The 25,575-nt window shown below is 54.0% G+C and overlaps 1 protein-coding gene across 9 annotated transcripts in view; it reads left to right on the top strand.

Annotated features, from left to right (window-relative positions):
• The window catches only part of DCTN1 (dynactin subunit 1), a 66,901-nt gene that overhangs the window by 30,611 nt on the left and 10,715 nt on the right, over nt 1–25,575 (top strand). For 3 of the 9 annotated variants that reach the window (XM_081876666.1, XM_081876662.1, XM_081876659.1), the window contains exons 5-18: nt 1,238–1,258; nt 9,313–9,333; nt 15,129–15,149; nt 17,008–17,202; nt 19,201–19,398; nt 19,791–19,995; nt 20,397–20,475; nt 21,202–21,361; nt 21,965–22,069; nt 22,310–22,501; nt 22,992–23,108; nt 24,309–24,461; nt 24,629–24,789; nt 24,891–25,059. In XM_081876666.1, coding sequence (XP_081732792.1) covers nt 1,238–1,258; nt 9,313–9,333; nt 15,129–15,149; nt 17,008–17,202; nt 19,201–19,398; nt 19,791–19,995; nt 20,397–20,475; nt 21,202–21,361; nt 21,965–22,069; nt 22,310–22,501; nt 22,992–23,108; nt 24,309–24,461; nt 24,629–24,789; nt 24,891–25,059 — 1,797 coding nt within the window. The remainder of the gene's footprint in view (nt 1–1,237; nt 1,259–9,312; nt 9,334–15,128; nt 15,150–17,007; nt 17,203–19,200; nt 19,399–19,790; nt 19,996–20,396; nt 20,476–21,201; nt 21,362–21,964; nt 22,070–22,309; nt 22,502–22,991; nt 23,109–24,308; nt 24,462–24,628; nt 24,790–24,890; nt 25,060–25,575) is intronic. The other 6 variants (XM_081876663.1, XM_081876661.1, XM_081876660.1 and 3 more) reach the window with 5 other exon arrangements.

The following is a 25,575-nucleotide window of genomic DNA, read 5'->3' as shown; positions in this document are numbered from 1 at the left end:
CCTTGAGTTTCCATCCACCCAGCTGTGGCCTCACTGACTTCATCTACATCCTCATTTCCATAAAACTTGCCCACCCTCTGCTGTTTTGGAGAGCCGATCTCCTCCCTTGACTTCTTTTTGCTTCCCAGTCCTGAGTCTAAGGCTGTGCCCATGGCTTCTTTCTAAGAAGAATGAGGAACTTGAGTCTCGGGGCCACTTTCCTCTGTCCTTTCCAGAAGGGCGTCTGCCTGCATCCCTTGTGTTCCAAGCTGAATTTGGGAGCTGTGGGCAGTTGCTGTTTGTTGCTCCACTAGATGTCAGCAGAGCCAGGAGATCTTGGGAGCTGCTGTAGCAAAAGAGTCCTTGGCTGTCTAATGGGCGGAAGGACGGTGTTTGGCGAGAGTATCTCCTTTGAGGGTTATACAGACTACATTATCTGCTTGTATTGCATTGTGGTATCATGTTCATCTCAGTGACTTGCAAATAGTTCTCTGATTGTAGATAATCATGGCTGAAGAAGAGGCCATTTTGAAATTGGTTTCTTTCTTCGAGGGGAATGGTCTTTTGCTCAACAGTCGTTCAGGGTGTCCCAACCATTTTCTCTGGGGTTTCCAAACTGACACCAGTGGAACCGACTGCGAGGAGACCCCGTTCTCCTTTTGCGGTGGGGCCCTTCCGTACAAGAATTGTTCCATGAAGCAAACTGGCTGCAGTCCTCAATGGGCTTGCAAGCTCATCAGTCTTTCCTCAGTGAATTCCCTATTGCTTACTTCAAAGTCAACATGGTTCGGACTGTCCTGTGTTTGGTCTGCTGTTGAGATTTTTCACCTATTGCCTTCCTACTTTTAATGGAAAGGCAGGATAGAAATGTTAAGTCCTGCTTCCAGGCATCAGCACCACGACTGAGTTGTGGCATTATATAATTTCCCTCCCACCTCTGCTACTGCTGTGTGAATCACCTTCCCTCCGGAGCCCAAGCTGTCCCAGGACCTGGGTGCGAGGAGGGGAAGGCCAGCCCCACCCTCGTTTCTCAAGCTGGCTTTTCTGTCTTGGTTAAACTCTTGGAGGCTAACAAGGCTGTGAGAAGGAGGAGGAGGGTTGTGTGTGCTGGTGAACTGAGCCTAACCAAGATGCTTGCCCTGAGCGAGGTTTTCCCCACTGTGGCAGCAACCAGGCTGCTCTCTGGTCCCCACTTGCTGTTGGTGCTTAACAGCCTGTATCTTTCTAACATCTAATCTTTTATCCTCTTTCCATGCAGCGTGGAGTGAAACCTAAAAAGGTGGTGCCTCTTTTTTCTCTTGACAGAGTCCCACCCGCGCATGAAACCGTTTCGGCAGGGGCTGCTGTGCCCCCCCCCCCCGTTGTGCACAAGTGCATGTGCCCTCCTTGCATGTCTGCTCCCTTGGCTGGCGCCTGATGACTTGGCTTTGAGTGCTTTGCATCAGTGGTTCCTAATTGGGGGTCCGTGGCTCCATCCCTTGCCTCTTTTTTTAAGGGTCATTTTTGCATGGTAATATCACAAATTTAATGGTCTGTTTTAGCGCTGTATGGTTTTTGAACACATTGGCCAAAATTGGTTCTGAAATCACACCGCGATAACGATTTTGACCCGGCAGTACCCAGCAATGCAGTGGTACCTTGGGTTACATACGCTTCAGGTTACATACGCTTCAGGTTACAGACTCCACTAACCCAGAAATAGTGCTTCAGGCTAAGAACTTTGCTTCAGGATGAGAACAGAAATCGTGCTCCGGCAGCGCGGCAGCAGCAGGAGGCCCCATTAGCTAAAGTGGTGCTTCAGGTTAAGAACAGTTTCAGGTTAAGTACGGACCTCCGGAACGAATTAAGTACTTAACCCGAGGTACCACTGTATATTGCTCCTCACTCAAGGGAGAGCAGGGCAGCTGATTTCAAGGCACCGCTGACATTGCACGATGATCTCGGCCGATAACGCTGCTGATCTGAGCTGCCTCCCCTCACACTGAGGGAGACCAGGGCATCTGATTGCCCTCACTTCAAGGCACCGTGGCACTACTTTCCCCTGGCACTCAGGCGGAGCAGCTTTTCTCAGCAGGAAAGCAGCAGCAGTCACAGTGGATGTGCATCTTCTCTGGCTGCCGCTGCTGGCTGCTCTGCTAATGGTGACTTAATGTGCCCCCCCCCCCCGCGACGGGGGTGACTCCGCTCCCTCTCCCCCCACCTGCCTGATTTCCGTGACGGCTCCTTCCCTCATCCCCACGCCTGACCTCCAAATTCAGACATGGTGATATATTGGAATATCACAATGTTTAGCCACTGTTAGATCACAGTATTGAAAACCAGATCTCAGGCAGCCCTAATCTGTTTTTTTTAGTATACCTGAACTCCTTTGCTTATTAGGGGCTACCCTGCATTTTGTTCAAAAAATTGCTTTGCAGAGTTATCAACCTTAGGGCGTTCATGGCTTGGCTTTTGAAAAATAGGAGGTCCTCAGTAATTAGCAAATTGTGAACGACTGCTTTACATAATTCACATATTTATAAGCCACACTTTAATCAGAATATATTGAGGCGCTATACAACGTACAAGAACAAAATCAGCCAGAAGCATCAGTATAACATCAGCCAAGACTTGGGTGCTGGGCAGTTGGTGGCCCCTGAGCCAGGCTGTTCCAGGGCTCCCTTGCCCCCCCCCCCAGCTTCACCTCCACAAACTTCGAAAGGGTGCCTCCAGCTGCTTTTTGCCCGGGTGAGCCTGGCTGGGGGTTCTCATACTAGCACAGCTGCTGTTGATTGCTTCCTTTCCATCTTGCCCTCCTATTAGTTTCTGGCAGGACACAGAAAAGCTTGAACTCAAAGACACACCGCTGGCATTCTGGATGAGCAGGCCTGGCCAAGAAATAGCAGCCGTGTGCCTTTGAGAAGAGCACAGAGCTGACTTACCTTGCCTCTCGCTCTCCCTAACATAAGCCACCCCTAGGGTACTCGTCGCAGCAAGGAAGGGCCCCTTCCCCCTTTGGGAGAGAAGGACAATGACCGCCCCACTCCTCCTGGTACATGGGGAGGGGCTTTGTGCAGCCCCTGGTCTTGGCCTTCAAGCACCAGCTTTTCCCAAGGCATAAGCAAGGAAAGTGCAGCAGAAACACACATCAGAACAAGAAAGCCCAAAGCTGCCGCTTTTCATGCTTATTCTTCCTATGATTAGTCTAGTGGCAGCTTCTGTGTTGGGGGGGGGGTCAGATCTGGAAAATGAAAGGGGGGGGAGGGGAGGGTCAACACCCTCTGCCCCAGGCCCAAGTGGCCCTTGTGGTCGAAACCTGAATCCCATGACTGCTTTAAGGTACTCCTGCTACCATCAGTTATTATTGTTGTGAATGAGATCTGATCATGGAATGACCCCGTCCCCTGTGCCTTGGTCCGCAGGCGCTCTGAGCCTTGCACCCCAGAGGGAGAAGTCCTACCTTTTGGCTTCTCAGTAGAGGTGGGTTGTCCTTGGCCTCCAGAGGGTGTGGTGGAAATGACCTCTGAGTGGGAGAACCTTTCCTGGCCTGGCTTTGAGGGCCTCTTTCCAACTCTGGCACGGATCCCTTTCTTCCTCCACTGCTGCCGCCATCGCCGCTGCTGTTGCATGTGCCTCAGGCTTCCTGACCTGCATGGGCTCTGTCCTCCCTCCCTCTCTCGCTTGTGCTCTTGCTGCTACTTCTTCTTGCCGAACCGTCTCCTTGCTGCCAACACTTTGCATGAGACCCCAGCCTGGTCCCAGCTCTGCCTGCCCTCCCATCCTTCAGAGTGCACAGAGAGCAATGGATGTCCAGCTGAGCGACTCTCCTTTCTCTTGGGCTCCTGGTGGCAGGTCTTGGCTTGCCTGGCTTGCTTGTGAGTCGGAAGGCAGTGCCGGGGGACTCCTCTTGTCCCGGGGGGCTCCCCTTCCTTATGATGAAACGGCTCAGCAGCCTGGAAGAGAAGAGAAGATGGGGCTGCATTGTGTCTTGTCCCTGAAGCTGCTTGCCCCTTGTCCCTTGGCCCGGGGGGTGGGGGGCAGGTTCTTTCTCCAGCTGGCACCCCGCCCCCAAGTACACTCATGACATTTCAGAGCGCTTAAATCTCTCTCTGCCCCCTTTCGGTCTCTTAAAAACAGAGCTGGGTTCAGAGCAGCCAAAGGTGGCAGCAGGTAAATCTCAGTTGATGAGATTAGGGGGCTCTTTGCAGCACAGCTCTGCGTTGCTAATCGGGTTACTGGCTGTGCTTTTTTAGTGACAGATGGCCCCCGTGGTCCCAGTGGGAGAGCCCCCAGGGAGCCCCCTCCCCTCCCTCCTTCCCTGCCCCAACCTATTCACCCTCCCCTCCCCCAGCCCTGCCATCTGTCTCCCCACCCGGAAGGAGCCTCTCTGCTCCTGGTGTCTGCCTTCTAGGCATGGTGGCCTCTCCCTGGTGACAGAGAGCACTAGGGCAGGCTGCCTAGTGGCTAGCGCAGCAGGGCCCTCTTCAGCCCTGTGCTCGGCAGGTGAGGCTGAAGGACCAAGGGCGGGGCCTGGGCAGTGAAGGACTGCTGAGTGAATGCTAGAAAGAGCATTTGGACAGCCTCATGGGCCTTCTAGCAGCAACCTTACATCGCTTCTCTTCTCCTGGGTCTCTGACCACAGTGGCATTCTCTGGTTCTGTTCCCAAAATGCATCTGATGCTCTCCCTTCCCACTGGGGGGCAGACAGGAAGCGCCAAACTGGACTGGGGGAAACTCCTGCTTAGGTAAGATGGTGGTCAGTGAATGATGGGTGCAAGTTGGTGGAGTTGCAGGAGGCCAGTTATGCACCCAAAAGCTTTTCCACCATCCTCGTCCCCCGTTGGGCTATCTCTGAAATGCACTCTGGCATCCAGGCGATCACCTTGTTCCCCCCCCCCCAACAGACTGGCAGTGAGCGGTGAGCTCTCTGTGGTAGCTGTCCTAGGTAGGAGAGCCTGTTCCCTGGGACGCAGGGATGCTTGTGCAGGACCCGGAGGGTGTTATTTTGGGAAGCCAGAAGGGGCTGTGTTGGGTCTTCGGAATGGGGCCCTGGTGCCGTATGTACCTCTTTGCTCTTACCTGAGATCAGCAGGGGCGGGGATGGAATTATAAAAAATAAAACAGGCAACTCTGTACAGGTTGTAAGATTGAGTTGGGCCAAATGTGCAGAACGCATATAGCCCTTTTAGTGTTGGGATCCTGACTCAGTGGGCAATGGGCCGTTCTCTGCACACAGAAGCTCCCTGGCTCAGTGCCCAGCACCTCTCAGTTAGAAGTATCAGGAGGTAGGGAAGAAAACTTTTTTTGCAAGAGACTGTGGAGAGTTGTTTCTGCCCTGTGCTGGATGGAGATACGTAGCCTGGCTTGGTGTTCAGGCAGCCCTCTGTGTGCTTCTCTTCTGCCGGGCGCTTTGTTTCCTTAGTTTGCTGGTACAGACTGTTTCCCTCTTTGTCCCAGCTTGCCCCCCCCCCCCCGTTGGCTGCTGAAAGCGAAGGGCCTTGTCTCCATGCAGCCAGCAGTGGCCTCTCTGGGGTGCTCTCCTGTTGTTCCAGCGCCCTGCGAGGGCCTTTGGGACTTGGTGTCATCTTGCAGAGCTCTGCTCTTCTGAGCTCCTTTTATCAGGTCAGCACTGATTGCAGCTTCCCGGCGCCTTAATGGCTGCTCTGCCAGGGCATCCTCATTGCCACGCTGCAAGAGGCAGAGCTGGCAGCTCACATTTGAGTCAGGGATCTTGCTTGTCAAGGGAGCTGCTTTGCCCGGCAGTTGGTGGGCAGAGGAAAGAGGAAAGGGCTTGTATCCAGCAGAGTCTCATTTGTGCAAGGACTTTTCTCTGAGCAACAGAACTTCTCCTCCTCCCTCGCCTTGTCCCCTCCCCAGGTCTGCTACAGAGGGTGGGGAGGACACCCAAGAAAAGATTTGGGGGGGGGGCATGCACAGGGAGACAAGGAGAAAGGAAAGTTTCGTTGTGTAAGTGGAAGTCCTGTGAACAGAGCAGCTTCGTCGAATACAATGTGGTCTTTCTGTTAGCGTTGTGCTTACAGCATTGTGATACCTGGCCTGGAGTAGATTCCAGGGGAAACATGCTGCCGGCTTAAAAGGCTTCAGTGAAGCCTCTGGCATCCTGGTGCTCCTGGCACAGGCTATGAGCTTCAGCAGAAGTCGCACATGTGCGTGGTGCCACGGTAGCCTTTTCACCTGGGAGATGCTGAGCATTCTCGTGGCTCCAGGTCACCAAGCCCAGCTCCCTGCAGAGTGTGGGGATCCTGTGGCCTGGCCCCTTTCCCCAGCCAGCTGCCTTGGCAGTAAAGGCAGTCCACAACTCTGCCTTGTGTACACCCACTTGGAAGCCCCCCCCCACCGCCCCAGCCTTTTCCCACGAAGGAGACAGGACCACAGGAAGCTGCTCTTGATCCATCCAGCTCAGTACTGTCCACACTTGACTGGCAGTGGCCCTCCAGGATTTCTCCATGCTGTAGCCTCTCTCAGCCCTACCAGGAAATGCTGAGGATTGAACCTGGGACATTCTGCACACCAAGCAGTTCTTCCAGCACTGACCTGCAGCCCTTCCGATCCTCCCAAAGTTCGGTCTTTGGGGCAGCTGCTCCTCAGGCAGTAGTTGAGATGAGGAGGCATTTTCAACGAAGTGCTCCTGCCAGCTTGCCACAAATACTCCCCAGCCCCTTGTGCCAGTTGCAGCTGTCCTCTCCCCAAGGAAGAGGGGCTGAGCTGGCCTATAGCTGTCCATGGTTCTTAACGGTGAAAACTCCCTGTGGGTGGCCAGCACCCTGGCTTGGCTCTGCTTCTCTAGCCACCTTGCCCAAACCCCTCTGGGCTGATCACAAGGGCAAGCTGTGAGCCAGTGCAGATCTCCTACTGCAGCAAATGGGCATTCTTCTTCTTAGAGGATAGATCCTAAATGTCATTTCTTCCCAATGTATGCACTTTTTGCCTTGTTTGGACTTACTGGCCGCATTGTCCTATTTCACCTTTGGGGCAAGTGCTCACAAGCTTCTGCTGCCGTTCTCATTCAGTCCAGTCGCTGTGATTGTGGGCTCTGATAGGAATGGATAGGTTGGTCCTGAAGCTGAGCTTGTTTTGGGAAGACGACATGGACGCTTTGCAAACCAAGTGGCAAATAAGAAAGAGCTTGGTGTCTTTATTCATAGCTGCCGAAAAGCCTCCTAAAGTTTTGTGAAGAATTTTTATTCATGGCAGCAAAATGAAGGGTTCTGAGTTCTCTTTCCGTTTTATGCAAAAGGCCAGTTTGAGAAAGTATGAGAACCAAGGGAAATTCCTGAAACCAAAAGAGGGTCTTCCTCTCCTGTATAGTCTTGTGACTATGCCACTGAAAAAGTTCACAAGTCCAGACTTCTGCCCAATTCTTTGGGCTTCTGGTCATTTCTGCTGCTTTCCCGCCTTTAATCCCATAGTTGATCTGGAAGCATCAGTCCCTTTCACACATCCCAAAGTCCGGATGGGGAACCTCCAGCCCCCTGTCAGGCAGAAAGGTGGCTAAGTCTGGAAGGAAATGCTAAAGACTCTGGGCCTCCTGAGAACCTCCAGCCTGCCTGACGTAGTGACACGAGGTTCAGAGGTTCAGAGCGCAGGCATCCCTGTGGACAAGCTTCTTGGGCATTAGTGAGATGGAGAACAAATGGAGCAGGCGGAAAGGAAGGCTTGCCCTGGAGATGCTTCCAGAAGAGCAACGGAGAGGAACATACGGAAAACACTAGAAGTAATAATAATAATTAATAAGAATTTATTATTTATACCCTGCCCATCTGGCTGAGTTTTCCCAGCCACTCTGGGCGGCTTCCAATCGAGTGTTAAAACAAGGCAGCATTAAATATTAAAAACTTCCCTAAACAGGGATGCCTTCAGATATCTTTTAAAGATAATATAGCTGCTTATTTCCTTCACATCTGAAGGGAGGGCATTCCACAGGGTGGGTGGGCGCCACTGCCAAGAAGGCCCTGTGCCTGGCTCCCTGTAACTTTGCTTCTCACAGCGAGGGAGCCGCCAGAAGGCCCTTGGATCTGGACCTCAGTGTCCGGGCAGAACGATGGGGGTGGAGACGCTCCCTCAGGTATACAGGACCGAGGCCGTTTAGGGCTTTAAAGGTCAGCACCTTTAAAGTTTGCATTATAGCCCGTTATGACATGAGCAGCATCAAGTAACACAGGCCTCTGTCTGTGGTGAAGTGTCTGAGTGACAGCTGTCATTTAGTTTGGTTCGTAATCATTCTCAGCATGAGATCATCTACTCTGTGATGCTCAGGTTAGTACAACTGCTGAAATCAGGGCTAGGCTTCCTTGGCACCCGATATTTCATACATATTCCGCAGTCCTCCAGAGGCATCTGTGATGCGTCCGTCTTCTCCTGTGTCCTAGAGACCCTGATGGTCAACTTGCCCATGGCATGGGACCCTCCTCCCAAGCAGACAGGACTCCTCCATGGCTCCAGGTTCAAGTCACGTAGTGTCTTCCTAAAAACATTGGATTCTGTGTTCCTGCGCTGCATGTGTGTGTGCCCCCTTTCTTTTTCTGCCTGCGATGGTTTGCAAAGGACTTGGCTTGACTGATGAATCCTTTGATGACAGCGGGGTGGCGGGTGCAGTTGTGCCCGAGTCCTGGCGAATGAGATCCTGTCCTCCGCGAGATCCCTGAAGCGAGTTGTGGAACGGAGGAGGAGGAGGGAGCTCCCGGGACTCTGCTGGGCTTGGAGACTAAGCCCAGCCCCTTCGCTTTCCCGGGAGAAGGGAGAGGGAGGAAAGCACCAAGAAGCCTTTTAATTAGCCGGGGAGACAGCTGAGCCGAAGGCGTTGCTAAGTGACAAGGAGCCCCTCGCCTGTCCCTGAGAGGCGCATCCCTTTCTCTTCCCTCCTCGTCTCACTTTGCCGAAGAAAAGGCTCCGTCTCCGGTTCTGCAGTCGCAGCAGCGGCGCGTCTGGATCAGAGACCTGCCTGCGAGGAACTCGGGGGAGGGAGGGAGGGAGGGAGGGGATGATCCAGGAGTGGTGATGTAATGAGCAGCCGGGGCGGTGGTTGGAGGCCAGTGGCGAAAGGATGTGCGGCCCACGGTGCTGGCTGCTGGGGTGCTCCTGGGCTCCCCAGCCCCTGTAATCGCCCCGAGGTCTGAGAGGAGCCTCCGGGGCCGGGCTGCCGGGCCGGAGGACAGCGGAGGGAAGACGCCGGAGCTGCAGCCATTTGCAAGATCTCCTGGACAGGCTGTGCTGCTTGGGAGTGCTGCATTGTTGTGATTGAACGGTCTAATATTCTGCCTGCCTCTTTCTCTCTCCCTCTCCCTCTGCCTTCCTCTTCTCTGTCTCTGCCTCTTCTCTCCTGCAACCATGAAGCAGGCCGCAACTGCACGGAAGGTACAGTCTAATGCAAATGCTGCTGCTGCTGCTGCTGCTGCTGCTGCTGCTGCTTCTAAACCATTTTGTTTGCTGAAATGATTTTTTGGGGGGAGGGGGTGTCATTTTGAGTTTGTCTCCTTCATGCGGGCCATGGGGATGAGGAGTGTGGAGCCGCTGGAAGGGGGCTGGAGACGGCACATGTTTGGATCTAAGGCGCGATGTGCTTGCATTTCATTCCCCGTCTTCCTGAGTTTGAGTTCCCCTCCCTCTTCATCTCCTTGGTGTTGCATGCAGCATATATATTTTTTTACCTCCAAGCAGCCTGGAGGGCCAGTGTTGCTGCTGCCGCTGCTGCTGCTGCTGCTGCTGCCCGGGTCAGGGGAGAGGGGGTTGCCTGCTCTGGGAAAGTTGCCCATGAACTGCTCTCTCTTGTCTTCTTCTCCGCCGGATCAGCCATTTTCCTCGGCTTCTCACACTTCTGGCTAATTTGACAGTCTTCACTCTTAGGAGCTTGCCCTCCTCCTCCTCTGAGGGGCATTTTGCTCTTTGGACTGCACAGTTTGTCCCCTCCGTTTTGTCCATGCCAATGCTGGGGTCTTCTGCATGCAAGGCTAAGCGTGTGAGCGATTGAGAGGCAAATGTGCAAGTTTCCTGCCGCAGCAGGGATGCTGCGTAGCCTGGCTTATGTGATGGGAAATGTGCCCAGTGCCCGATTCTGGGCCATTGGGCTGGCCAGACTGTGGTAAGGTGCTGCTGCCTGTTGGCTATTTTGAGAGGTGCCTTTAAAATCCATCAGAAGGGGAGCCTTGGCAGAGGCCAGCTCTTGGAAGTCCTGATCGCTGCCCCCGGTCATGCCTGGGATTCTTCTGGCGCCCACATTGCTGGCTTTCAGATATTCAGGCCTTGGGGCACCGATGCCGCTGCTATGATGCCCTTGCTGCTGCCCTTGCCCCTATTTTGGCTAGTTTTGGTTTTCATCCATCTTGAGCTGCACTAATGAGAGCTGTTATTAATTTAAGGCGGTATAGAAATAGATCCCAATAAATTAATGCCCCTCTGGCATTTGCGGGGGCCTCTTTAATCCTCCCCTGTCCTGCTTTGGAATAAGGAGGCTTTGCACGGCTGCAGTGACAGGATTTGTTTCCTGGCAAATGCCCTTTTGGGCTGTGATGACCTCGCCTTGCATACCTCAGGCTCCCTCGGCTTCTTCTCGTGGTCCTTCGGCGGAGGGTGATTGAACTAGGCAGGAGGCTTGGTGGACAGCGGTCATTGTAGAGAAAAGCATGCAGCTCAGCTGTTGGAAAGCAGCAGAAAGTTGATTCCAGCAGGTTTGTCCCCAGTTGCGGACTTGAGGGTGGTCCTGGAGCCATGGTAGGCAATAATATTGCAAGAAGGAAGGAAGGAAGGAAGGAAGGAAGGAAGGAAGGAAGGAAGGAGTTGTGTCATGTGGCACAGGGAAGCACAATCAGCTTTGCTTCCAGCGCATGCAAGTGCTAGGATACACCTTGCACCTGGACCTGGTAGCCTGTGGCACTTGGACAAGGAGACCAGGCAGAGACAGGCTGCCAGTCACCCATCTCTGCCCTGAGGCTTCTCTTGACAGCCCCTTCTGTATGTGGACAGAAAAGGGACTGAATTGGAGTTCCTGGCACCCCAGCTGGGATTTCCGCCCGCCCCCAGTCTAAGGAAGTAGCCTGAAGCTGTGTACATGAAAGCAGTCCTGAATTAGCCTTTCCACGAAAGGGACATGTTGCTCCTTGGGCAATTCTTTTTTTGGGGGGAGTGGTGTTGGGACTCTGCTCAAATGCAGGACCACAGAGACCGACGGCCAGTTTGTGACCTTGCCTGCTTTTGCGGCAGGGCAAGATGGCTGATGCAGACCCCACTTTAGCCTTGGCATGCCGGCCAGTCAGCTGATACAACAAACCAATCTGCATCTTGGGAAAAGCAGGCTCCTTCCTGGAGCGCAAGCTTGGGAAGTCACTCCTGGGCTGCCAGAGGATGGGGCCAGGTCTGGGACGGTGGCTTGCTTGCCTAAGCTGGGTTACCTCATCATGGTCTGGGTCTTCAAGAAAGAAAGCTAAATGGAGAGAATCATAGTTGAACTTGCAGTGTCTGCAACTGGAAAACTCATGCCCATTCAGATTGAAATGCATCCCTTCATCCATCTCTCTGTTTTAAAATGTGTTTATTCCTTTTGTGTGTCTTGAAGAAGACTGCTTTGTTCCCCAAAAGTTTCCCACTCAAGAACTCAGGGCTTGTTGCCTGCACCACGAGGGCCTAAGATTGCGTCTTGGGTTTAATGGGTGGCTGTAGATGTCGGTGATAGTCATGGACTTCATAGTTCATGGGTTGAATGCCTCGTGGAGGGCAGGATGAGGTGGGCGAAAAGGGCACGAAGCCGTTGTTGTCCTTGCGTTGGAGCGTGGCTGCAGCTGGCCTTTCCATAACCAGAAACAGGTGGGCTGAGGTCATCCGCTCTGGGTGGGGAGAGCGCCTGCCTCGGGTGGGGCTGGAGAGGGTGTTGCCGCGGCTGAGAGGGAGGCATTTCCCCCTTGGAGCCTGGGGCAGAGAGGCTTTGAGGGGGAGGGGAAATTGCGCAACAGCATCTGGTATTCAGATTCTGGCGCTCCACTTGCATATTGCACATCATTCCTGCCAGCTGCAACCTTTGGCTTGTCCTTGGCACACATTTAGGCTGTTTGGTCCTGGTCCTGTAGGAGCTGCGAAGCCACGATGAGGCGGGCAAGGCACTGGTGCATTTGGGGGGGGGCGTGTTCTGTATTCTATATATATTTATATTAATGTGCTGCCCCTGAAGCAGCAAAACCAGACGCTTTCACCTGCCTCACCTGCCAGAAAACATGTATCTCCAGTCACATCAGGCGCTGTAACTCTCCCATGGTTGGACTTTATTCCCAAAGGATCCTTCCTCCACTGTCTCCCGACACAGAAGGATGCCAACCGTATATGAACAAAACTTAAGTTCTGCCCTTCTGGTGCATTTATTCTGGCTGGATTGCAACCGTTAAAAACAACCCAGTGGGATTCCAGTGATGTTCTCACAATGGCCATCTTAGGGTTGGGTGGAAGTAGACCTTCCCCTCGAAGAGATGGACTGCTCTCCTTACCCACTTGGCCAAGCGCCCTCTGACTGCGTTCACCAGCCAGGAAGGACCAGCCAGGCTTAGTGGCAGAGGGCCTGCTTTGCATGTCCCTGGTTCAGTCCCCCGCTTTTCCAGGTAGGGATGGGGCTGAAACTCTGGAGAGCTTCTGCCAGTTGCTGGGCCCAGTGCTGTGCTAGATGGATCTGTGTGGCCCGACTCCCAAGGAGGCACTTCCTTAGGTTGGTCTCACCACACTTCAGGGATCTCACCTACATCCTTCTGCTAAAGCAGAGGTTCTCCCCCTAGGAAGCCTCCCTCCAGCAAGAGGGGCATTTAGCCCAGTGACTGTTCATTAAAGGTAAAGGGACCCCTGACCATGAGGTCCAGTCGTGGCCGACTCTGGGGTTGTGGCACTCATCTCAATTTACTGGCTGAGGGAGCCGGCGTACAGCTTCCGGGTCATGTGGCCAGCAGGACTAAGCTGCTTCTGGCGAACCAGAGAAGCACACGGAAACGCTGTTTACCTTCCCACTGGAGTGGTACCTATTTATCCACTTGCATTTTTGGTGTGCTTTCGAACTGCTAGGTGGGCAGGAGCTGGGACCGAGCAACAGGAGCTCACCCCATCGCGGGGATTTGAACTGCCGACCTTCTGATCGGCAAGTCCTAGGCTCTGTGGTTTAGCCCACAGCGCCACCCGCGTCCCTTAGATGTCCATTGAACCCTACACAAACCGCACAGGGCAAAGGATATGCGAGGGCAACTTTGGAGAAAGCAGCCTTGAAGTTCAGATTTGCCACATTCAAAGATACAGGCCACACCTGGCCTGACTCTGCAGGCACGCAGGCAGGAGCTGGGAAGGGAAAGAGCCTGCGCTGTGCACCAGACCCCAAAGGCAGAAAGTTGGCTACCATTCCCCCCCCCCTGCTTCTCCCCCCCCCCCCAGCCACAAGTTCCAGCTGAGCACTTTGTTCTTCGGAAGTTTGTTCTGCAGGGAGAACAAGGGGCGCTTGAGAGGCTGGCCTTTGCACACTTGGCAGGAGGCTCCATCTTAGCAGCAGCAGGGGAGAAGGGACAATGCCTGGAGCCGCCTCCCTCCCCTGACAATGGGGACTTTGTCAGCTTCTTCTTTTGCCCGGAGGCGCCAGCGTTGGCTGTCAGCAAAGCCTCTGGGCACAGGCGGCTGGCAAGGTGGGGGCTGGAGCTCCGGGAGAGGAGGGCAGAGCAAGGGGAGGGGCAGCTGCCCAAAGAGCAACGGAAAGAAGCCCCCGGTGGTGGCAGAGTGGCGGGGGCACCATCCTGCAGCCCTCTCAGAGCTGCACCCCCAGGATAGTTCTGCACTGCCATGTGCTGTCTCACAGTTTCAGCCAGATGGGGAGGGGAGCTGCCTCCTCCTCAATCTTGGAAGCGTCTCCTGGATCAGGGCCTTGTGGGTGCCATCAGGCTGCCCAGACCTTAACAGCAGAGCAGGGATTTCCAGCTTCCAGCTCTGGCATCTCCAGCTGGGACTCCCCTCTGCCAGGAAGCTCCTTCATCTGCAGGATCCGTCCCCTTTCCCCCTCTCTCTTATCCTCTGGGAAGTCAGGGCGGCCTTTGACCCCCAGAGCTCCCAAGTGCCTTGATGGCCCTGGGTAGGGTCAGCTCCAAGCTCTGGCCCTCTTGCAGGTTCCCTTCAAGCTTTTTCCGACTTCACCCGCCTCTGAAGCGAGTCTCGGCTGCTGTAAAGTTTGCCGCCTCCTCTGCTTGCAGTGCTTAATGGATATCCGGGGGGGGGGCATGGTTTTTGGTCTGCCACCTTTTCTTTTTAATTTCTTTTGAACTTTTTAAGTTCAAAAAGTACATAATTATATGTGCACTAAACATGATGAGATGCAAACGAGAGAGGAAAAAGAGAAACAGCGCCCGTGTAGAAGGGAAAATAAAGGGGGCAGAGGGAGAAACCCAAAACTGTATACAGTCATACCTGGGTTTTTGAACAGCTTAGTTCTCGAATGTTTTGGCTCCTGAACGCCACAAACCTGGAAGTGAGAGTTCTGGTTTGCAAACGTCCGACAACTTCCTGCAGCCAGTCGGAAACCGCACTCTGCTTTCCGAACATTTTGGAAGTCGAACGGTCTTCTGAATGGATTCCATTCGACTTCCAAGGTATGACTGTACTTTACAAAGTTGCTATTGTACTTCACCAGATCTTAACCCGTTACAGTATTTGTAAGAATGGATTCCAAATACCATTGAATTTGTCTGCGTTTATATGCAAGTTGTTCATACGTTGCAAGTTTGTACAAGCCTTCAATCCAATCCTAGAAGGGAGCAGCATTTTTATTTTTCCAGTTCGTCAGTGTCAATCCTTTTGCTGTGACAAGGGCCCCCTTGCCCCCTTGACTTCAGAGGCAGGGAGGTCTGTCCCTTGTCCAGGAAGAGGAAACCTGGCTGCTCCAGGCGTCCAGCCTTGCAGCATTGGGAGGAGCCCCATCTGGACTGTGCATGAGCAGCAGCTTGGCTTGCGGGTGGGGGGGTGGGTGTCGGGGTGCCAGACTCGCGGAGCTGATGGCGCGCGCACTAACCACTCTCCTGTCTCTCTTCTTCCCTCCGCACTTTGTTCTGTCCTGCCGCTGCCGTGTCTCTGTGTCTCCCTGTTCCTGTCTTCCCCATCTGTCTGTCTACTTGTCTCCTCCTCCTCTGCCTTCTGCTCCTGCCGGCCTCCAGACCACCACCAGGAGGCCCAAGGTGAGAACCGGTGGGCTTTGCGCAGCTCTTTCGAATGCTCTCTGCTGCTGAAGGGTCTGAGGCTCCTCTGAGCTGACTCTTGCTGCAACCTCTCACCTCTGTGGTGGGGTAGGGAGGGCATCTCTGTATATCTCAGCCTCACCTACCTCTGTGGTTGCTGTGGGGATTATATGGGCAGGAGAGCCACGGATGCTCCCTAGAGAAACATGGGATAATGCAAATGAATAATGCAAATGAAAAAGCCTGGGCTTTTTTGGCCATGGCCCCGATCTGGTGGAACGCTCTGTCCCAAGAGACTAGGGCCCTGTGGGACTTGACATCTTTCCACAGGGCCTGCAAGACAGAGCTGTTCCACCAGGCCTTTGGCCAGGACACACCTGACCCCCTCCTTTGGCAATCCTCACAGAACTCTAGCCCAATGGTTGCCATTAATCTGATTTGAACTGATTTTATAATGAAATGATTTTAGAATGTTGTGTCACTTTTATTGTTGTTAGCCACTCTGAGCCCGGCTTTGGCTGGGGAGGGCAGGATATAAATATATTATTATTATTATTATTATTATTATTATTATTATTATTATTATTATATGACATGGCATGGCATGAGTCTTTCTTGTCTTCTAGCAAGGAGGCCAATTTTAGTGACAAGAGGCATAGTTTGATAGACAGTAATTTCACATTTTGAGAGCTCTCTGGCGTATGCTATCTGGACACAGTGACTTGGTTAATTTTCAACTTGCCTGTTGTCACCTCCCTCTGATATGGGTGCTCTCCCAGGCAGATTCTTGAAAGGTGAGCAGGAATGTGCACCCATATCGCCATCCTGGGCCCAGAGAAGCCAACTGGGCAAATGCAGAGCAGGCCTGTCTGGAGGCAGGTGTGGGAGCAGATCCCACAAAAGCCCATATCTGCCCCTCGGCTGCTTCGATTGACAGAAGTGGCACCACTGCAGGTGCCACATAATGCCTGTTCTGCACTTGCCAGGACTTGATTATTTAGTGTGGCAGTACAAGCACTTTGGAACTCCCTCCCGCTTGAGCTCCAGCAGGTGCCTTCACACTACCCTTTTCGCCACCTGCTAAAACCAGTCTTGTTTAGACCCAGATGCTTAGAAAGTTGGGGTAATTTTAAAAGTTGAAAGTATTCAAACTTTGGGGTGTTTTGTCTTTTAAAGTGTATTTTTCTTGGTTTTCTTGTTTTTTATCTTTTCATAAACCTCTTTGAGGTCCTGCTCCCCCCTTTTCCCCCCCAATAAAGTGGTTTATCAATTTTATGAAATAAATAAAATAAAAGATGGGCTGTGAAGCCAGCGTCCCACTGCAGGGGGGCTCCAGACTCCAGGCTGCAGAGCTCTCAGGGGTGGGAGCACCCCAGCACCTTCTGCAAGGGCTGCTTGGAATGACCCTTCCCTTTGAACCAGGGCGGTGCCTTGATTTTAAGGCCAAGTTTCATCCTTGGGACACAAATAGGAATGGCTAAGAAAGTATTCCAGAGCGGGTACAGAGTGCTTTCACCTTCACCGCAGCCAGTTCCTATGAGTTGAGCAGGGCTTCCAAGCAGGCTTCCAGAAAAAAATGGCCCATTGGGAGGTTTGCTGTCAAAGTAGCATTTTTTTACACACACACACAAACCCTCTCCTCTGCATTGCCCTTAAGTGTCAGAATCTGCTCCAACTCCTGCCGATTCCTGGATTCATCGGTCCCTGTGTGTTTCTTGCAGAAGCTGTGTGAGATCTGCCGTTTCGGTTGTGCAATGCCATTGCCCAGAGAGCAGCCCATGGGCTCAGCCCAGCCATCGTCCTTCTAACATGCTTTTCCTCCTTCTTCTCCCTCTCCACCCTAATGGCGGCCCTGCAGCCCACCCGGACGGCCAGCTCAGCAGCCTCCAGCGGCACAACGGGGCTCTCGGGCTCAGCTTCTGCCTCAGCCGGCGAGATGAGCAGCAGTGAGCCAAGCACTCCTGCGCAGACGCCTCTGGCTGCTCCCGTGGTTCCCACGCCGTCACTGACTTCTCCCGTGGCTCCGCCATCAATCCTGTCACCCACCACCAAGGTAAATGGGCCCCTGGGCTTCTGGGGGGCTTCTGGGGGGAGGGGGGCTGCATTGGCTCTGCTGAGCTTTCCCGCCATTTACAACTTGGGGCTTGTGGGATGAGCAGGAAGGGTGAGTCTCAGGATCCCATTGACCTCAAAGCCAAGAGCCTCTGACAGCCCTCCTTGTGTCCACAAGTTCATCAGAGGCAGCCCTCGTAGCGTGAAAATCTGAAAGCGGGAAATTACAACAACAACAAGAACAACAATTTATACCCCGCCCATCTGGCTGGGTTTCCCCAGCCACTCTGGGCAACTTCCAACAAAGTATTAAAATACAGTAGTCCGTTAAACATTAAAAGCTTCCCTGGACAGGGCTGCCTTCAGGTGTCTTCTAAAAGTCTGGTAGTTGTTTTTCTCTTTGACATCTGCTGGGAGGGCGTTCCACAGGGCGGGCGCCACCACCGAAAAGGCCCTCTGCCTGGTTCCCTGTAACTTCACTTCTTGCAGTGAGGGAACCGCCAGAAGGCCCTTGGAGCTGGACTTCAGTGTCTGGGTAGAATGATGGAGGTGGAGATGCTCCTTCAGGTATCCTGGACCGAGGCTGTTTAGGGCTTTCAAGGTGTCCAGTGGGCCCAGAACCTGTCCTCAGAGTTCCCAAGCTTTCACGCGCTGTTACGGATATCAAAATTGCTGTTCAGTTTTGACGGGCTTTCTCACAGCAACCCTCTGACGTGGAGAAATATTATTCCTACTTAACAGATGGACAACTGAGACTAAGCAATGAATGTGTTCATTCTTCTTCTTCTTCTTCTTCTTCTTCTTCTTCTTCTTCTTCTTCTTCTTCTCTCTCTTCTCTCTCTCTCTCTCTCTCTCTGTCTCTCTCTCTCTCTCTTGTGGGCTACTCTGATCCTCAGCCAAGGAGATTTCAAAAGGAGAACCACAAAATTGTAGAGTCGGAAGGGATCCTGAGGGTCATCTAGTCCTACCTCCTGCAATGTAGGAATAGGCAGGTGGTCCCCAGGGGGACTGAACCTGCAGCACCAGGCTGAGCTAAGTGGAGAGTCTCCATGAGTAGGCAACCTAAGGCTCGGGGGCCGGATGCAGCCCAATCGCCTTCTAAAGTGTGTTTTTACATGAGTAGAATGTGTCCTTTTATTTAAAATGCATCTCTAGGTTACTTGCGGGACATAGGAATTCATTCATTCCCCCCCCCCTTCAAAATATAGTCTGGCCCCCGACAAGGTCTGAGGGACAGTGGACCGACCCCCTGCTGAAAAGGTTTGCTGACCCTTATTTCCCAGCAGGGGCTAATGGTGGTGGCCCCCCAGATTTGGCCAGAATGCAAGTCCCCCCTCCCTGCTCTGGCGACCAGCCCTCCCCTTCCTTCTTTGACAACTGGGGGGCTTCTCTGCAATATTTATTTGCAGGACCACATGACATTGTCTGGATGTCACGGTTCTCGACACAGACTTTGAAAGTGTTAACTATTTGTAAGCCTGGAAAGGAGAGGTGGAACATGGCATTTCAAAAGAAAGCGCATTTGTTGTGCTAATGCTCTGCGAGTGTTTCATGCTCCAAGGAGAGGCTGGTGCTTCTGTGTCACAGCAGGGATTGTGATCAAGACCCTGGAGGCGGAAGGAAGTGCCCCCTAGTGGAGAGGAGGTGGCCTTGCAGCCCTTCCGTGAGAATTGCCTTATTAGGGCTAAACTGCAAAGCATCACAGACTTGGAAGGGACCCTGAGGATCATCTAGTCCAACCCACGGCAATGCAGGAATAGGCAGCTGCCCCATACAGGGATCAAACCTGCAACCTTGGCGTTACCAGCACCATGCTCTAACCCGCCGAGCTATCCGGGTCATGTTATGCAGATGAATACTGCAGGTTCTTTTTTAAAATAGCAGTGGTGTGGCAGGAGGTCTCCCCTGGTGCCAGCCAGGTGGCTCTTTCCTGCTTGGAGGTCCAGGCTTGAGTGCGTAGGGTGTGGCTTCTCATTGTGGGAGCCTCCTTGCCTTGCAGGAGGAGGAGAACCTGCGCAGCCAGGTGCGAGACCTGGAGGAGAAGCTGGAGACCCTCAAGATGAAGCGGAACGAGGACAAGGCCAAGCTGAAGGAGCTGGAGAAGTACAAGATCCAGCTGGAGCAAGTCCAGGAGTGGAAGAGCAAAATGCAGGAGCAGCAGGCCGAGCTCCAGAAACGCCTGAAGGAGGCGAAAAAGGTGAGAGAGTAGATGGGCAGCCTGCAAAGCATGCTGGGAACTGAGGAGCTCTGCCTGGGGGCAGAGGGGTATTCAGCAGCGCAGGGCTTGGTCCATGCCAGGCCTTGGAAGTCTCAGAGGGTCTCCTTTCAGGGGAAGCCCAAGCAGCCCCACTCCCTCCTTCCCCCAGCATCCCTCAGATTTGGGCTTCCTCCCAGGCTGCTCTGCTTGGTCCTTCCCCTGCTGCCGTTCAGCGGGCCTTTCCCAAGACCTGGCCCGTTAGCCTGAGATGTCGTCCTGGATGCCGCTGGTGGCTGCCGGGCAGAAGTCTCTCGAGGGGGCCGGGCACCCAGGGTGGCTTGAGGGTGGGGGCTGCACGACCGGCCAGGCACAGCTGCCTCCTCTCCTCCCAGGAAGCCAAAGAGGCCTTGGAGGCCAAAGAGCGCTACATGGAGGAGATGGCCGACACGGCTGACGCCATCGAGATGGCCACTCTGGACAAGGAGATGGCTGAGGAGCGGGCAGAGTCCCTGCAGCAGGAGGTGGACTCCCTGAAGGAGAAGGTGGAGTACCTCACCATGGACCTGGAGATCCTGAAGCACGAGATCGAGGAGAAGGGTGAGAGCGGCGGGGGCTCCGGGAGGGTGGCAGGAACACTGGCATTTTGCTGGCTGGGTGGGCCCAGCCTGCCCTGCCCTTTCTTTCAGGGAGAAAAAGCTCTCCAAGCAGTGGAAGGGTTGATTTCTCCCAGGGCCTCAGCCGGCTGGCTGCACTCTTGGGAGAGGCTCCACACTCCTGAGCGAGCGGGGCCTGGATCCCCCACAGCAGCAGCAGGGGCGCTGGGTGCCCTCCTAGCAGGAAGGCAGCTGAGATGCCCCTCCTCCCATAGGCTGGGTGGGGTGGCTGCCTGCTGAGCCAGAGGTCGGCCCGGCTTCCCACGCACCATGTTGCCTGCCAGGGAGTCAGTTGCGCCAGCTGCATCCGGTCGGGCTTTCACATGCTCCTTCCCACCTCTCTAGGATCTGACGGAGCTGCCTCCAGTTACCAGGTCAAGCAGCTGGAAGAGCAGAATGGCCGGCTGAAGGAGGCGCTGGTGCGGTAAGAACACAAGCATGCAACACACACCTCCACGTCAGGCACACCCCGCCCCCCGTGTCCTGGTTCCTGCAGCCTCTGAAGGCAGGATCCTGCCCCACCCTTCCTGGGTCTGTGGCGTGAGGTGTTTCTGTTGCCCAAGGAAGGTGACCCACTCCCTCCCAGAGAAGCTCCTCTCTTTTGAACTGGGCCCAGGCTTGTCTGAGGATATTTCGGGGGTGGGGAGAAGCCTTTTCTAGCAGGTGCCTCCCCCTCTTTCTCCATGCCAGTGTCTTGTTCCTTCTTCCCCTGTCTGGGTTGGGAGGGCCTTAGGGTGGCTCTGCCGCCCTCCCATCCCGGTGGCGCGTGACTCTGAGCCGCCCTCTCTCTCCCCCTCTGGCCTCGGCAGGATGCGGGACCTGTCTTTTTTTTTTTTTAAAAAAAAATAATATTTATTCAAGTTTTAAAGGTTACAAAAGGAAAAAAGAAAAAAACACACACCAAATTAAGCAAAAAAACCCAAACAAGACAATGCATCACAATAAGTAAAAACAAAAAACCCCAGAAAAATACAAACAATTAAAAAAAACAAATCTTATCTTTCATTTGCTTGTTTCCTTGAGCTCCTCACACCTCCCTTTTTTTGTATTCTATTTCAGTTGGATATTTCAGCAAATCCTTTCCCTCTTTGTTTTGATCCTAATAGTTTATCTTAATATACTGTAATTTTACACTCTCTTCTTCCCCCAGGATGCGGGACCTGTCTGCCTCCGAGAAACAGGAGCACGTCAAGCTCCAGAAGCACATGGAGAAGAAGAACACGGAGCTGGAGACGCTGCGGCAACAGAAGGAGAAGCTCCAGGAGGAGCTGAAGCAGGCGGAGAGGACCATGGACGAGCTGAAGGAGCAGGCATGTGTCCCCAGGGCCAGGCGGCCCCGCCCAGACGTCTCCTCCCAGCCCTGCGCTCAGCTGCGCTTGGGGGTCGCTGGGGAGGAGGGGGTGGGCTGGAGGCTGCGCCTTGCCAGGAGGCCTGGTGGGCAGCTTCCACCCCTGGCCAGAATCCCAAACATGGAAGTTGAGTACTGTGGCATCTCAGGAGCATTCAACACCTGCAGTTTCAACCGTACGCAGTTGCAGGCTGACTGGTTGAGCTTTTACACTCTCTGCCTTGCTTGCCGGGTAAAGCCCCCTCAGCACTCCGACTCCGGAAGGTGAGAGATGCTCACAGAGGCGCAGTTTGAGTATAGAGGCTTTGCTCTCTTTAAGATCCATTTCAGTCGGTTGTTTGGTCTTGGTTGTCCTTAGCTGCTTGTAAATGCCTTGCTTCACTCTGTGAGAAAAGTTGACTGACGAGCATAACCAGTAATAAGGGAAGTCAACGATGACAGTGGTCAGAGGCTCAGCCTTGGTGTCTGGGTCTGGGCTCCCTCTTCTCTCTGGGGCAGGGGCTGGGACGGGGAGGCTGTGCCCAGATCGCTCCAGGTCTGGGCCAACCCTGTGTCCTTTCTCCAGGTGGATGCTGCTCTGGGGGCTGAGGAGATGGTGGAGACGCTGACCGAGAGGAACCTGGACCTGGAGGAGAAGGTCCGGGAGCTTCGCGAGACTGTTTCAGACCTGGTGAGATTGAGGGGGCAGAGGAGCAGGGAGGGGAGAAGGCTGGCTTTTGTTCTATCTGCCTCGTGGCGAGAGGGAGTGGGGGCCTCTTGCATGTCTCTCCCCAGACGCTGCTGTGACCCGCAGGCAGGCTGTGGGGTGCCCTCCTTGTCCTTGTCTGGTGGTCGGTCAGTCTTTGGCCACCAAGGGCCTCCTGCTGTTGCATCCTCCATGTTCACCCCCCACGCCCTTCCCCCTTTCCAGGAAGCCATAAACGAGATGAACGATGAGCTGCAGGAGAACGCCAGGGAGACAGAGCTGGAGCTGCGAGAGCAGCTGGACATGGCGACTGCCCGGGTGCGAGAGGCGGAGAAGCGCGTGGAGGCGGCTCAGGAGACGGTGGCCGACTACCAGCAGACCATCAAGAAGTACCGGGAGCTGACTGCGCACTTGCAGGTGCTTGCTGTCGGGGGAGGAAGTTGGGGCTCAGAGCAGGCCAGGCTCGGGTGATGGAGGACAGCCTTGCGGGAGGAATGACGGACTCCTGCCCTGTTTGGAGAGCACCTGGCCTCCTCCTCCTGTGAAAATGTCTGTGCCAAGGGCAAGGCTTTGCTTCCAAGCACATGAGAGGGATAGGCGAGCATCAGCGCAAGGAGCCTTGTGTGGAACAGGAACTGGAGGGGCCACATGTGGGTCTCCTCTTTCCAGGCTGCCCCTGGGGCCCAACTTCTCCTGCATTGGGGCCGGGAGGCGATAAGGTGCCACAAAATCTCTATGCACCTATATGTTCTCTCTCCCTCTCCGGTTCCCGTTTGGCCCCCTCAGGTGCCTTTGGGGTTCCTGGGGCTTCTCCTGGTTCCCCTTGGAGTCATGCACTCCTCCTCCTCCTCCTCCTCCTTTGGCACTGCCTTCCCAGCATGCCTCACTCCTGCTCTCCCTCTTCCAGGATGTTAACCGGGAGCTGATGAACCAGCAAGAGGCCTCTGTGGAGAGGCAGCAGCAGCCTCCGCCTGAAATGTTTGACTTCAAGATTAAATTTGCGGAGACCAAAGCTCACGCCAAGGTATGCTCAGCTGGAGACCAGCAGGGATAGGTGGGGGAGGGCAAGGAAGGGGGAGAACACCCCATTTCCCATCCCAAACCCATGCTAGAAATGGAAGAGCTGGGGCCAGGAAGACACTCCTGAGCTATTCTTAAAGCAGTACTTCAAAATAATGTTACAGGTAGTTTCAGTTCAGACAGATGACCTGTTTTCTGACGTCTGTGACCTTGAAAGTTCAGACTTGATTTTTCAGAAACCAGTTCTGATTAGAATAGTAACCTTGAATTAGGCTTGTATTTTCGAGAATCAGTTACTAGGTTGCAGCAGGATATCAGTAAAACAAATAAATACAGGCTCAGGATAGTCTGCCAGGGCTCCTGGGACACCTTCAGGCTCATCTCATACGCGCTTGTGGAGTCCAGAGCAAAGCCCCACTGGCACAAATGGTGGAGTAGTAGCGGTGGGAGACATCTCGGAGAGTCGTGGGGTTTTGTGGGTGAGGCGTTGCCAAAGTCAAGGAAGGATTGGACCAGCAAGACTCTGGGAGGGGTGCGTATAATAATAACTCCTGTCCACCCTCCGGCCCAGGTCATTTTATTCACAAAATCTGATTGGTTCTTACAAACACTGTGTAAAGTGTTCGTAAGAACCAATCAGATTTCCTCTGAGCATTTAAAAAAATACCCCACATGGAGACAAAGTTAAAGTTAAAACTACAAAGAGCTAATTTCCTACTTGAGCATGCATATGTAATTCAGAGTAAATAAAAGAGGAAACGAAGAGGAATGTTTTTAGGAAGGTCATAAACAGGAGTAAACAGGAGAGGACGGAAGAATGGCAAGGAAAGAGTATTCACCATCTCCTTGTGAACTCTTTTCCTGGCCCCTAAGATCTGTCTAAAGATTAAACTACATCAAGGTAACCTACTATCTTTATGTACTGAGGATGCCTGAGGAAGCAGCTGGCAGCTGGGCTGTGTACGTTGATGGATCAGAAATCATATCAAATGGCTCAAACCCAGCCAACGCAATGCTTTCATTGCTGACGCAAATGACTGGCTCCATATTTTTTCTAATTCCTCACGGCAATCCCACGTGATCACTATAGTGGGGTTCCCACTCTCCGGTGCCGTGCACACACGTGGGGCCTGGAGGTGTTCCTGGTGCTGCCCTGAGAGCCAGAGAACGGGGGTGTTCAGTGGGCTTCTTCCCCCCCTTCCAGGCCATCGAGATGGAGCTGCGCCAGATGGAGGTTCACCAGGCCAACCGCCACGTCTCCCTCCTCACCTCCTTCATGCCGGACAGCTTCCTGCGTCATGGCGGGGACCACGACTGCGTCCTGGTGCTGCTGCTCATCCCACGGCTCATCTGCAAGGTAGGCTGCGAGCAACGGGGGGGGGGGGGCAGTGCCGCCACGTCTTCCTTTCCAACAGAAACACGCCAACCACAAATGATTTAGGTCAGTAAATAATCAAGTTTTTGCTAGTCTGTTTCCTACACGCTGAACCTCTGACATCTCCCCTCCCTCTCTCTCTGGAACAGGCCGAGCTGATCAGCAAGCAGGCCCAGGAGAAGTTTGAGCTGAACGAGAACTGTGCCGAGCGCGCTGGCCTCCGGGGGGCGCCAGGGGAGCAGCTGAGCTTTGCTGCCGGGCTGGTGTATTCCCTCAGCCTCCTGCAAGCCACTCTGCACAAATATGAGCAGTAAGTCCTCTGGCCCGGGGGTCCCAGGGGTCCCCCTGAAATGGCCCCCTCCTGGCTGAGCCTGATGGCCTCTGCCTCTCCCGCCCCCCCCCCTTGCTCAGGGCCTTGAACAAGTGCAGCGTGGAGATCTACAAGAAAGTGGGGACCCTGTACCCCGAGATGAGCGTGCATGAGAGGTCCCTGGACTTCCTGATTGAACTGCTGCACAAGGACCAGCTGGATGAGACCGTCAACGTCGAGCCCTTGACCAAAGCCATCAAGTACTATCAGGTGAGGGGGCCCTGACCCCCCAGGACCTCAGCAAGGGGAGCCCACGTCACGCTGATTTATGCTGGGAAAGGAGGGGTGGGCATTTCCTGAAATCCTCTAGCCCCACCTCCTGGCTGCCCTCTCTCAATTTTGGCCAGGCACTCCCCCCCAAAAAAGAAAAAGGGGCTGTTCCCCCCTCCCCATAATTCCAGCCCTGGCTGCGCCTCCCCCCAGTGCCAGGAAAAGACTAAGAGTGTGGAGCGACTGGGGCTCCTTCAAGAGCCCAGGGCCGCCAGGCCTGGTTTCCAGGAGGGCTGCCTGCAGAGTCCGGTCCCGCCATGCTGCTGCGCTGGTTTGAAAGAGGGCGGGTGCCCTTGTGTTTGCTGCAGCTCTCCTGGTGGTGGCAAGATCAACAGAGAGCAAGGCTGGCATGTTGGGGGGTGGGCAAAGCCCTCTGGCACTGCTTTGGCTGAGCTGGATTGAAAGCCAGCTGGAGCTCAGCAGCAGAGGTGCCCCCCCCCTCACTGTTCCTCCGTC

This window comes from Podarcis erhardii (assembly GCF_964252035.2).
Source record: "Podarcis erhardii genome assembly, chromosome: 9".
Lineage (NCBI taxonomy): Eukaryota > Metazoa > Chordata > Lepidosauria > Squamata > Lacertidae > Podarcis > Podarcis erhardii.
This window is presented reverse-complemented; position numbering and strand designations above follow the sequence as displayed.